Source organism: Vitis riparia, chromosome 14 (genome assembly GCF_004353265.1).
Source record: "Vitis riparia cultivar Riparia Gloire de Montpellier isolate 1030 chromosome 14, EGFV_Vit.rip_1.0, whole genome shotgun sequence".
NCBI lineage: Eukaryota > Viridiplantae > Streptophyta > Magnoliopsida > Vitales > Vitaceae > Vitis > Vitis riparia.
Window position 1 is genome coordinate 9,588,134 of NC_048444.1, and position 14,559 is coordinate 9,602,692.

At 28.0% G+C, this 14,559-nt stretch overlaps 1 protein-coding gene across 1 annotated transcript; it reads left to right on the forward strand.

Annotated features, from left to right (window-relative positions):
* The first annotated feature begins 928 nt into the window (after positions 1-928).
* On the forward strand, positions 929-3,053 carry LOC117931176 (3-ketoacyl-CoA synthase 6). Its single transcript, XM_034852089.1, has one exon. It carries the CDS (start codon positions 1,038-1,040, stop codon positions 2,514-2,516), a length of 1,479 nt encoding a protein of 492 aa, XP_034707980.1. The 5' UTR covers positions 929-1,037; the 3' UTR covers positions 2,517-3,053.
* Positions 3,054-14,559: the final 11,506 nt, after the last annotated feature.

Here is a 14,559-nt window from a genome sequence, read left to right on the forward strand (position 1 = left end):
GACACTAAATATGTTAGAAGTACTAGTTTTAGATTAGCTTAACTCAAATGTTTTATTTCAAAAGATTAGAGTACGTATGATTAAGAATGTTTTTTGAAAAACTATTTTAAAAAATAGTTTTTTCAAATAGAATTTTATTTGAGAATTTGAAATATACTTCCACTTGTTTTTATGTATTTTTAAATATTTTAAAAAATTAATTTTTATTTATTATACTTTATTTTTCATATTTTTTGTATTTGTATTGGTAAAACAGTTTCTAGGACAAGTAAAAATAATTAAAATATGTCATTTAAAATCATTATATTTTCACAATAAGTTTTCCAAATATTTTTTTTATTAAAAAATAAAAATAATAATTTTTTGTTGGTAAGTACATTTGTTTTTGTGTTTTTTGTTTTTTTTTTTTTTTCTTCAAAAGAACTCTTTTATCATAGAATCATGTAAGAGGTATCATTACATTTTTTTCCAAGCACTCAATGCTAACAATACCAAAATGTTTACCATAATTGCTTCGGAGTGTCATTGTAAGAATGGATCTTGGCTTATGAAATTTCACCACTGTCGAAGAAAAACAATGAACTGATGAATTAATTTAAGTCCCAAATCAATTAATGAATGATGAATATTTTGAATTTACAAGGAAGGGTGCTATTTTTTTATTAGACCAAAGTAGAAAAATGAACAAATAACAGTAACCCATTAAAGAGGGGGGCATCATGAATATGAAAAATGAAAATGAAAGAGGAAAAGAGAAACAAGGGGGGTGTTTAGTTGATTAATAATGAGGGAGGTTAGGAAATGAAGTGTAGGTGAGTCCAGGTGGGGGAGCGTTGCGTGAGTGTGAGCTGTTCATTAAATCCTCTCATCTGCCCTCTATTTAATTCCCACTATTTTAGCTTTGCCTTTAAATCCCACCTCACCCTCCCGTTTCCTCCCTACCACTCTCTTTTCTCTCTTCTTTCATCAACATCATCAGCTCTTTCTCTTTCTCTCTTTCTGTCTTTCTCCCTCAATTCTTATTTCTCACTCCAAAAATGCCTAATTTCTCTACTTCTGTGAAGCTCAAGTATGTGAAACTTGGGTACCAGTACCTTGTCAATCACATTCTCACTTTTTTGCTCATCCCGATTATGGTGGGTGTTGTGATTGAGCTTCTTAGTCTGGGTCCTGATCAAATCTATGAGATATGGAACTCTCTTCACTTTAATCTTCTGCAAGTCCTGTGCTCCTCCTTCTTCATCATCTTCATTGCCACTGTCTACTTTATGTCCAAGCCTCGCTCCATCTACCTGGTCGACTATGCCTGCTTCAAACCCCCTGTCACCTGCCGTGTTCCCTTTGCTACCTTCATGGAGCACTCCAGGCTCATCAACAGCGACAACCCCAAGAGCGTTGAGTTCCAAATGCGAATTCTTGAGAGGTCTGGCCTTGGTGAAGAGACCTGTTTGCCTGCTGCCAATCACTATATTCCTCCCAAACCCACCATGGAAGCTTCAAGGGGTGAAGCTGAGCTTGTCATCTTCTCTGCTATCGACGATCTCTTGAAAAAAACTGGGATTAAGACCAAGGACATCGATATTCTCATTGTCAACTGCAGTCTCTTTTCCCCCACTCCTTCCCTTTCCGCCATGGTGATTAACAAGTACAAGCTCAGGAGTAATATAAGGAGCTTCAATCTTTCTGGCATGGGGTGCAGTGCTGGCCTTATATCAATTGATTTGGCCCGGGACCTCCTTCAAGTTCATCCCAATTCCTACGCTCTGGTGATCAGCACTGAGATCATCACTCCTAATTACTATAGCGGAAACCAGAGAGCAATGCTTCTTCCAAATTGTTTGTTCCGAATGGGCGCCGCAGCAATCCTTCTGTCCAACAGGAGACGAGAGAGGAGACGCGCCAAGTACCGTCTAGTCCACCTGGTCAGAACCCACAAGGGAGCTGACGACAAGGCCTACCGATGCGTCTACGAAGAAGAAGACCCACAAGGGAAAGTGGGTATCTCCCTCTCCAAAGACCTGATGGTGATCGCAGGAGAGGCCCTGAAATCAAATATAACCACAATTGGACCTCTTGTGCTGCCTGCCTCCGAGCAGCTCCTCTTCCTCTTCACACTCATCGGCCGGAAAATCTTTAACCCTAAGTGGAAGCCCTACATTCCCGACTTCAAGGAGGCTTTTGAGCATTTCTGCATCCACGCAGGGGGCCGGGCGGTGATCGATGAGCTGCAGAAGAACCTGCAGTTGTCGTCGGAGCACGTTGAGGCCTCCAGGATGACACTGCACCGCTTCGGCAACACATCGTCCTCCTCACTCTGGTATGAGATGAGCTACATTGAGGCCAAAGGGAGGATGAAGAAGGGCAACAGGGTTTGGCAGATAGCATTCGGGAGCGGATTCAAGTGTAACAGCGCAGTCTGGAAGTGCAACCGCACGATTACAACACCGACCGATGGGCCGTGGGCTGACTGCATTGATAGGTACCCGGTGTACATTCCAGAGATTGTCAAGCTGTGATTCATTATTCTCTCTAGCTATTATAATCATAAGACAAAGGGATGAAACAAACTCTAGTCCCTGGCAAAACCCTCCCAAAATCCCATATCAATGCCAAAACCACACACTGCTCCTCCATCATCATTATCATCATCTTCTTCCTCTTTTTTATTTCAAGGGTTCAACACTCTCTCTTTTAACCATGAACTCCTGTTTGTCACTGCTGGCCTGGATCCGTCCATCCATCCATCACTTGAATTCAACAACTGCACATTTCCATTAGCTTTTTAGTTGTCATGATGATAATTTTTAATATTGGTTTTATTATTGTGGCCCATAAATAATCTGTAATTTCTTTGATTTTCTGAGATCAATCCTCATCACCATCAACCCCCTGTGTACCGAATCATAAATAATCTTATGAAAGAAACTATACCATATAGCTATGCCTCTTGATCTTTTTTTTTTTTTTGTCTGGATAGACTCTGTGTATATGTCATGTAATTTAAGGCTTCTGAGCAATTATCACAAAAAACCTATGCATACAGTTGAGCCGTATATAGCTAGGGTTTATTCAAATACAACTCAGACACATTCATCACTTCAACCAACTGCCTTGATGGTGCCTTTATTATACTACTACTCCTGAGCTCACCCTTCATTTCTATGCTTGATTTTCTTCAACATAATACCATGTGACTTAATGCAATAAAAAAAAATACTAATAAATAAATAAATAGAGAGAAATGGATGAGATTGAAAAGAATGAAAAATGGAACAAATAGAGAAAAGTTTTGACTGAAGGTTTGACAATATCTGATTTATTTGACAAAATTAACTTAGTGGAGAGTGAAGCAAGGGAAGAACAAAATGAAGATTGTTTTGACTTAAATTGATTAAGTGATGGCAACTTTTCCTGGGGTGGTTGGATCTGGTGAGGCGAATTCATGGCGATCTGAGCTGGGCTGTGTACAACAGGAAAATTAAATAGGATTTGAAAGAACAAAAAAAAAAAAAAAAACCCTTAATTTCACTTTAAAGGTACAATATCAAGTGATCAGGAAATTCAAGGATTAAAAGAAGGAAACACGTACAGCTGATGCAGTTGCTCAGCCATTTCAACCTTTAATGGCATCACCTTCATATTTGTAATAATTTGCTGCAAAAGCTTTCAACTCCAACTCTTGAATGATCCATTTTGGAGTTTATGTTCTGCAAATATTTCATGCTGTGAAGTACATATATTCATGTTGTGATCAGGTGCACGGTTTAAAATGCGGCTATACATATAGTTAAGAGACTTGAAATTTCAGAATATAAACGAATAGAAAGTAATAATATAAAATATGTGTTAATGGATTTTTAGACTTATAAGTGTTTTTCAATTTTCAAAATGCCGACACAAATACAACATCAATGTATTAAGACTCAAGGGATAAGAAAACTTGTGGAAAAAAAAATATATATATATATATATATATAGGGCATGGGAATTATTTTTTAAAATAGTTTTTTGTTTTTCAGGACAAAAAATATGAAAAATATGTTTAATAATGAAGAATTGTTTTCTATTTTTTTATTCTTAAAAACAGAAATTAGAGTGTTTTCAGATAATATCTTTTAGTTATTTTCTATTGTTTTCACTCTTTTTTTTTTTTTTTAATTTTTTTATGGTTATTTTAAAAAATAATTATCCAAATATGTAAAATGATTAAAAATAAATACTAAATATAAAAATTATATTTAATAATATTTTAAGAATATGAAACATGTTTTCATATAACATTTTTTAGTTATTTTTTTTATATCATTTTTACTTGTTTTCTTAGGGTTATTTTAAGAAATAATTATACAAATATATAAAATAATTAAAAATAAAACACTAAATATAAAATTTATTTTTAAAATATATTTAAAAATATTAAAAACATGTTTAAAATATTTTAGATTTTCAAACAGACTTTTATTCTATCATAATAGTTTTCAACAACTATTTTCAAAAACTATTTTTGAGAATTGTTTTTGAAAATCATTATCAAACAAACCCTTGGTTTTTGTTAGAGACCATTTTGGAAAAAAAATTCTCAAAAATTTTTTTTGAGAATAGTTTTCAAAAACATATCTATGATTCTTTTTAAAACAAAAAATTTTGTTAAACAATTTGGAATGTTTTCAATCTATTTCATATATTTTTAAAAATAAATTTTATTTATAGCTTTCTATTTTAATCATTTTCTATATTTGAACAATTGGTTTTTTAAAATAGCTCACAAAAAATAAATGAAAACAACAAAAACAAAAAAAAAAAACAATAAATAAATAAAATATACTTCTAAAAAACACCCTATTTTTAAAATAAGCTATATATATATTTATATACCAAACATGTTTTCAAGTCTTGAAGAATGCTCTTAAGTTTTCTGAGTTGTTTGTCTCAATCCATGTCAACGTTACATTGAAATTATTTATACCAAACCCCTTATCCTCCAATTTTGACGTTGCACAAGTTAGGGTAGCCGATGGGTGTGGGCAACCAATTCTAAGATTGCAATTAATCATTTTATTCACCTTTTCCATCTTTACAAAAAATATCAACCTCCATGCATCCTTTTCAACCATTTGTCACCATGTCGATGATCATCATCTTATATTATCACCATTTCCATTTATGTTTCCCACCATTAATCTCTGCTCATATTCCTCCACACTCATATCTGATTTTACTTGAGCTTAGGCAACTTTCTCATCCCAAGGGAAAACTACATAACAAGAAAAGGAAAGAAGCCACTACAAACTCATAGTGGATTCTAGCAGTTAACTAGATCAAAACCTCTGATGTGATAAGTCTCTCAATCTAAGTACCCATTTAGAGTAATAACTTAATGGAATTAAGCTACTTTAACTCAAATGAATGTTTTAAACAAAAAGCAATATGCCAAGCACACAAAAATTTTCTCTATAATGCATAAGATGAGTTTTGTGATGAGATTTTCTAGTATAGAATGACAACCACCTTTCAAAAAATTGCTTTTTAAGTGCTTATGCTCTTTGCTTAAGATTGTTACATCTTCTTAATTACATGTTTGAATTGAGTATAGATTGTGGTGGGAAGAATTTAGAATTGCTTACTTACATGTCAAGTAGGAAGACATAACTTCAAATTAAATGCATTGAAGAAGTCTAGAAGATGGGTTTATTAACTTTTACGAGATAACTTCTACTTCAATAATTTAAATTGGAGTTGTGCATTTTCAAAGTCACTTCATATTCTAAGGCACCACGTTTTCTTGCATGGCAAGTTGAAAGTAAATAGTTTTTTTTCACCTTACACGTTTTGATAAATTTATTCAATTTAGTTTTAATGTTAAAAGTTATTTTTCAATCTCTTAAAGTCGCATTTTTCATAAAATTTTATATCTTGATTAGTATTTTTAAGAGTTTATTTCAGTCGGAGCTATAAGATTGAGTATAAATATATATAATCATAATTGATTTTAAATTCTATGGTATTCAATTTATTTTGTTTATAAAATTTATTTTTTTAGAAAAAATTTTAATAAAAAGATTTAAAATCAATCATGACTTAATATATATACATTAAACCTCAAGGTGTGGTGTGTTAATGAAATAAACCCGTATTTTTAATTAGATAATTTAACCATATTATAAGAAGTGTTAAAACTTGTTTCAAAATATTTTGCTATAATATATGTTTAATTAAGATATTTAATTCGATCATCATTTCATCCATGCTACTGAGAAGGTGATACAATTGTAAATTTGAATAATAGTTGAATTAGGAATAATGGATTATGATTGATAGAGATTCAAGCTTTTATATGAAGTATAAGGTTAATATATGGTTTATACTTTATATTATTTTTCATATATATTGTTTATCATCATTCTATTATAGTTTACATGATTATTACAATTGTTTTACTTACCAATACTTTAATTGTTTATTTCTTTGAAAGAATTAAAAAAAAAAATGAATAAAATGTGGGTGTCTCTCAAATAGCCTGGACCAAAATATTAATGGAGAGGGTGGTGGAAATGGGACACATTGCCCTACACGTCATCTAAACCCTAGAGGTTGTGTTGAAAAAGGTAGTTAGATGATTCATTCAAGATTTAAAATATAGTTAGATGATTCATTCATGGTTTAAAATCTCTAAATATATGGTTGATATATCCTCCATATATGCATTACTCGTGCATCCGATACAAGATTCGGGAAGATATATCCATCAATAGAATTTTTCGATTTTTTCATACCTGATATTTTACCAATATATTTAGATATTTTATCAGTATTTCACCAATTTTTTTTAATTTTTTTTATTATTGAATAAATTAATTCTAGTTGTTTACTTTTTACATTTGATTTAATTTATCTACATATATTATTATTCATTTAATATCATTGAATACATTTAAATTAAAATGGATGATAATTTTAATATTAAATATATTTTAAAATTAGATATGTTATCATATTATTATTGTAAAATAATTTATAATGCAACTTAATAATAAATGTACATTTATAAAATTTATATTTTTTATCCACATAAAGAATATTATTATCAAATATGATAAATTATATATATCAATTTAAAAAAAAAAAACTTTGAAATGTCTATTTTTACTTTATATATATATATATATATATATATATATATATATATATATATATATATATATATATATATATATATATATATATATATTGGAGTTTTTCTTAATATTTTCATAATTTTCATTTATTTTTATGTCACTAATATTTTAACACATATTTTGTGTTAAAATATTCGTCACTATATTTTCGATACATCTATAAAATCGAAGTACTAATATATTCATAATTACCGATATTTTCATCATTGGATGCATTCACATTCGGTGTTTTTTTTTTTAATTTGTTTTGTGGCTGGGGAAGGGAATTGTTCATAAAATGATTGTCTAGCTTTTGAGGTAATTTATTTTTTATTTGTGAAAAATTACCTTTTATTTGGTTAGTGAGAAAAAATAGAAAAAAAAAATGAAGTTACAATTGAAATTTTTTTGACATAATCTTTACAATTACAATTTCAAAAACTATAGAAATAATTGAAAATAGTACAATATTTTCTTGTATAACTTTTTAATGAAAATATCAAATAAAATAAAATAATAAAATTATTTTAAAATTTATATTCTTTCAAAGTCTTTATTTCTATATTAAAAATTATTAAGATTGAAAAGACTTCAAATTTATTTCCTCTTTATATATATATATCAATTTTTTTTTGTTAAAGTTTCTTTTAAGATAATAATTTTTAAAAATATTTTTTAATTATGTATATCTTATTACTTTGTAATAAAAATATTAAAATAATAGTTTCCCAAAAAAAAAAAGGAAAATATTTGAATAATGAAGTCCCTTTGAGATGCTGGAAATTAGGATGAAAATATTTGAATAGGATCAAATTTATTTGCTTATGAAAATTTGGGCCACAGATTAGGGAATAAAGCCCATATTTAGTCCCATTGTTGATTGTGTTTGGTCCCAATAAATTGTCTGGGCTTGAGCCCACCTTACAACTCAATATTGGGTCCAGCATTTTCATGATATCGCATGGCTGTAAATGGGCCCAACTAAATCAAAATCTCCATCCAGCCCAAAATGTAAGACCTTTTAGGTCAGTTTGGAACCTTAGAATAGGGAATGGAATGAGAAATTAATTGCGTCCCATTCATTAATATATTTGATTTCTTTTTCAAAAATGGAAATAAAAAAAAAAATCATTTATATGAAAATAAGATATCATTCCCATTAGAATTTTGATTGCTCTTTTTTTACATAGTAATATGATTATCTTAATATCTATTCTATTAGTGTCCTTCTTCCCATATACCAAACAGTCACTTAGTCATTGGCTTGAATGCCTAACTACTTTTGATATTAACTCAAAATTAAAATTGAGGCAAGCGAATTTAATGCATTTAAAGAAATAGAGAAGATGATGATTTTGGCCTTTCAAAATTTCTTCTAAATTATTAAATTAATATATTTACTTTCACAGAGTAATAAGGTTATTAGATAAACATTAGAAAAAAGACATGGACAGCGAGAGCAAAGTGTAATTATGGTTTAAAAAGTTATTTATTTTAGAGTCCATTTTCATGTTGTTTTTAAAAAACACTTTTAACATAAAAAAATATTTTTATTAAAAAAAATGAGTCTAAGTGAATATTTGGTAAACAACTTAATAACTTAATAACTTAATTTAAGTCATTAAATAAATTAAGTATATTTGGTAAAGTAATTTAATGGTATGACCGAAAGTCAAAATCAATTTTAAGTAATAAGTAAAAACAATTAACTTATTTTTAAGTCCACATCTTTATTTTTATCTTTCTTTTTATCCTTATTTGTTCTAATTACCTTCATGACCTCTATTGTTACTCAACTTTCTTTGCCTAGTTATAATTTGTGAGGATAAATATATTAATTTAATAATTTATAGTAAGTTTTAAATTAATTTTATCAAACAATTTTAATATTTAAAGTAAGAATTAAGTAATAAATTTTAAGTGAACAACTTAAGTATAATTTAATTTAAAGTGAATTTAATTCATTAAGTAATAAGTATTAAGTTTCATTAAATACCTTTGAGATTTAACGAAATTTTAAAAAATAAAAAACCCCTTATAATACTTCAAAGAAAAGCTTTTAATATATGATTATTTTAAAAATATTTTTAAATAAAATATTTTTATCTAAAAGTATTTCAAATGGAAACATTGTTAAACATATTTTTTATTTATTTTGTTGAATCGTTTTTAATTTTTAAAATTCAATTTTAAGTTATTTTACAAAACATATATATTAATATACTTAAGGATTAATGTTTGGTAAAACCTAAATCTTATTACTTAATAATTTAAGTTGATTTTAAATTAAATTATATTTAAGTTTTTAATTTAAAAATTATTACTTAATTTTTACTTTAAGTATTAGGGCTGTTTAATAAAATTAACTTAAAATATATTTTAAATCATCAAATTGATATATTTATCTCATAAATTATAATTAGGTTAATAGAGGTTAAGTAATAGAAAATGTCATGGAGTAGTAAAGGAGATCGTGGAGGTAATTAAAGCAAACAAAAATAAAAAAGTAAAATAAAAATGTGAACTTAAAAATAAGTTAATTGCTTTTGTTTATTACTTAAAGTTATATTTTACTTTAAGTTATATTATTAAGTTATTTTACCAAATACATAACTTAAATTAAGTTATTAGGATATTTTAAGTTATTAAATTGATTTACCAAACACTCACTTAATCATTTAAATTAAGTCATTAAAATAGTTTCTTAAACTATATTATTTATTTAGTATGAACATTTTTTTTTCATAAGGAAAAGAAGGAAGATTAGTTCAGTTTACAAATTTGTCGTTGGATTTAGTATTTAAATATAAAAATACCATTTAAAAATTATATATATTTTAAAGAAACAAGTATCATGGTTTGCTTTAATGAAAAATTAGGGTTCATTTATTTAGTAGATGAATTAATTTTCATCCATAATTAATTGATAAATGGTATATAGTTTCTAAAATCAAACACATTTTAAAATCGAATTTAACACATTTTCAATGTCTAATAATTATTTTTTATCAAACACCTCTTAGGATTATTCAATTATCCAAAAACTATATTAAAATTTTAAAAAATATGTTTTAATTTTCAAATATTCAAAGCTTAAATGATTTATTAAAAATCTGTTTTCAAAAAACATTTTTAAAGGAAAAAGTATTTTTGAAAAGAAAAAATCAAGTATTTAATAAAATTTAGAAAATATTTTTAAAAGTAAAAAATCACTTATAGTTTCTTTTTGGAAAAATACTTTGATAGACAATCCTCTTAAAAACATTTTAAATAAAAACATCGACAAAGACACTCTAGGTTGAGCCATTTGATATTATCGGATCAACTCCCATTCTGCAAAAAGAAGTAAATATTTAAATGTATTCATACATTTAGAAAACAAGTGTATTATAAAAATTAGAAATGTCAAGAAAGAAAAAAAAAATTCCACTTAATGCTTTAGGTGAAAAGTTAATTTCCCTTATATATCAAGTAGTTTTTAACAAAAATAAAATGATAATAGATATGAAATTTCTTAATCAAACACATTTAAAAATTAGGACCTACCAAAATTTCCAATTTTCGATTCCTATCTTTTACCAAACACCTTTAACATGACTTAAAGCATCCGAAAATTGATATTAAAGTATTCAAAATTTGGAAGCTTCAACCTTTTATTACAGTAGTCTTAGTCTTTTCCTACAATCTTATCAACTTCAATCCAGCAAGTTATAGCGAATCCAAAACATAATCAATGCCTCAATTTTAGCTTGGCATAGAGTAGATTAGAAGAAAAATCTTGTAAAGGAGAAAAAAAGCCACATTCATGCTTTTTTAGAATGACTTTGTGTCACATTCTTTGACGACCAACTTCTTCAATTCCCAAAAATTCCCCAAAAGGGCAAAACACCTATGATATAGGCAAATTATGTTTGACTTTAAAGTACTACTTTGTCAATCTAATTATTTGGATTCAAAATAAAATAATAATAATAATAATAAATCCGCACATGATTAAAGTCAAAAAATCATTTATAAATTAAACTTATTAGAAAGATTTAATATTTAAAAAATAAAAAAATCCACATATCATTAAAGTAGGCACCAAACTAGTCATAATGAAGATAACAACCAAGCATTCATGTTTGACAATTACATGAACCATCTGTATTGAAAATAACTTGAAACCAACCATGTTAACATGAATATGACTTCATCCCAAATCCTAGAAAATATTTTTTAGTTACACATTAAACCAACGAAAACACAATACATAGAATGTTGTTTAATTATATATAGGGGAAGCTTCTAGAATAGGGCAAACAATTACAGTACATTAACAATCATGAATATATTACTTTAGTCAAATTAGTTCATTTACTTAATAAAATGATTTTTAGTAATAAGCTACGTACAATTTCTATGATTATACACTTAAAAATTTAGACCCACCAAATACTCCTATTATCCAAAAACTGATATTAAAATAAAAAGGTTGGTTTAGCCCTTTGGTACAGTCCTACCAATTTCAATCCCGCGTGTAACATGCAAATCACATAAAGTAAACTAGAAAGAATCTTGTAAAGGAGAAAAAAAAATCTACCATAATTTATGCATTTGAAAAAACTACATCTTTATCCGATTTGAAACGAACTAACTCCTCAATTCCCAGGATTTCTTAAAAACTGTACTACACACGACATAGTCAAATTTACGTCGGCCAATTATTTGAACTAAAAAGTAAAAATAATACAGAGATGCATGCACCAATTAAAAAAAAAAAGTCCAAACAAACAAGCATGTTGGCCCTTCACAAGAGCTTGTTCATGCAATGTCGACAGAGATAAGATCTAATTATCTCAATGTACCCTAGAGGCTCCCACAGAGATAGGGCCAAAAGGAAACAAATGATAGAGAGCTTTGTCCTCCATGTTAGGCTTTGAGAACACTGCCCCTCGCTAGGGCACCCAATATCCAACACCCATGAGAATATGTTCCTTTCCTGCTTTTAACACAGGGTTCCCACTGTTATGCGCATTCATGTTCTCTATATTTTTTCCCCCTTTCTATTTTACTTCAATTGCCATCTTTTTTTGACTAATACATATAGAGTCAACCATTCCTTCTCTCTCTCTCTCTTCATATCAAAAGTTTGGAAGATTAAAAGAATGTTATCCAATGATTAGAAGATGATGATTCTCGTGGCCCTTTCCGCCATTGATGACATTTTTAATCCTTGTTTTACCTGCAATTCAACTGACCTTTGCGTAGTATATTGTCACCTTTTCTCAAAAGAAACCAACTTTTTCTCTTATATCAACATTTTTAAGACTATATCAACCTGTTACGCACCGACTGATTAAGAAGTGCCATTCGATCCATGAGTGCATTGCATTTTGATTATTCAACTAATATCTATCTGGAAGCTGATACAGATTCGATTCTTCAGACTGATTCTGAGTTAGTAGTTACGCTATTATCAGTTTGAGTAAGTTTTTATTCATTAGGTCCAAATACGAAGGTCTGAATTTGCGCCTTTCGGCAATGTTCCATGCACGAATGATTCTTTAATCCACTTGGGTGTTTCCTAAATCCTATTGCATGGAAGACTAATTGGCTGCTTTCAACTGCCATATCCAATGTGCAAGACCAAATTTTTTTTTTTTTTTTGGTACATGGTCTGTTTCAGTATGAAGTGAAGAGGTTTAATTTTGAAATTTTAGTTGCCGTTGTCATAGTAGTCAGTTCTACATGTTTGCTTTTTGGAGAATCTTGGTCAAGTATGAATGGGATTAGTGGAAAGAAGAAGGAAACAGGAAATGAAAGCAAAGGATCAGGGAAAGGTGATCATGTCTCACGTTCTTCCTATTCCTTTTTCCTACGTGTTTTTCATGGTCCCTTTTTGTCACATTTCGTGTTTATGTTTTCAAAGTAAAGCATACCGTATAAAATATTTTAAGTAGTAGTATTTTCATTTAAGATAAAGAAAATATGTCAAAAATTAATATAAAAAATAGGAAAATATAAAATTATTTCTTTATAATTTCGTACTGACATATTCATGGATCTGATACCGAATTGCATTAAGATGTGTATGTACAATATTAATTACGTGGGAATGATTCTATCTTCATGCTTATTAGATACATAGAATAGTTAAATAAAAGCTTTCATTGTCACGACCAAAAGTGGCACTATTTTCATGTTTGAATTTACAAGTGGAGCTTTGAAAACTTTGAAAGAAAAAGCAAATAATTCAGGGAAGATAGGAGGGAATTTATTTCAAGAAGGCCGGTATGCAGTAAAGACAAAATAATCAAAGTCCAAAAAAATGAATTTTCATGCACTCATATAAAACTAATTATAAAATAGGAATTCTCTAAGGCTATGTTTGGTCCCCGGAAAATTTGAAGGAAATTCAAGAGAAAGAAAATAGAGAGGAAAAGTAGAAGGAAAACAAATGTGGAAGAAAATAAAAAATAAATTTTAAAGTTAATAAATTATTTTTATTTGCTATTTCAAACTCATTTCATTTGTTTTAATTCATCGATATGAATATTAAATAATTTGAAAATGTATAAGTTGCTCACTAGTTTTAATTATGTTTGATTTAAAAAAAAAAAATTCATGGGACAACCAAACATGAGAAAATTATTTTTCTTAACATTTTATTTTCTTTACTTAGTACTTTTTGAGAACCAAATATAACTTAAAAGTAATTCAAGTTTTATACATTTATCGATCAATCAAAAATAACATCCAGATAATCAAAGGTAGTACTTATATAATTAAAATGTAGTACATGGTATAAGATAGTACCTTTGATAAACAAAGTATATAAAATATTAATTATTTTTAAATAATTGTTTGAAATTTGTATTTTATAAACTTGAGTTTCTTTTCTATAATTATTTTCATATGAGTATATGAAAATTGATAGAATATAATTTTAAACTATATTCTTAATTATTTACAAAGTTTCTAATAGCAAAAATATTATTTTTGTATACAAAAAATATATGTAAGAATTTTAAAGATTAAAATGACTAAAAACTAAATAAAAGCTTTCATTGTCACCACCAAAAGTGGCACTATTTTTCATGTTTGAATTTACAAGTGGAGCTTTGAAAACTTTCAAAGAAAAAGGAAATAGATAGGGAAGATAGGAGGGAATTTATTTCAAGAAGACCGATATGCAATAAGGACAAAATAATCAAAATTTGAAAAAGTGAGTTTTCACACACTTATATAAAAATAATTATGAAATAAGAATTCTTTAAAAGTAATTCAAGTTTTGTACACTCATCGATCGATCAAATGTAGTATTCAAATAATCAAAAGTAGTACTTATATCATTAAAAGATAGTACATGGTTAAAGATAGTACTTTTGATAAATAAATAAAAAAGTATATAAAATATCAATTA

Excerpts from the sequence above, each read along its gene's own strand:
- LOC117931176 (XM_034852089.1), top strand. The coding sequence starts at position 1,038 with ATGCCTAATTTCTCTACTTCTGTGAAGCTCAAGTATGTGAAACTTGGG.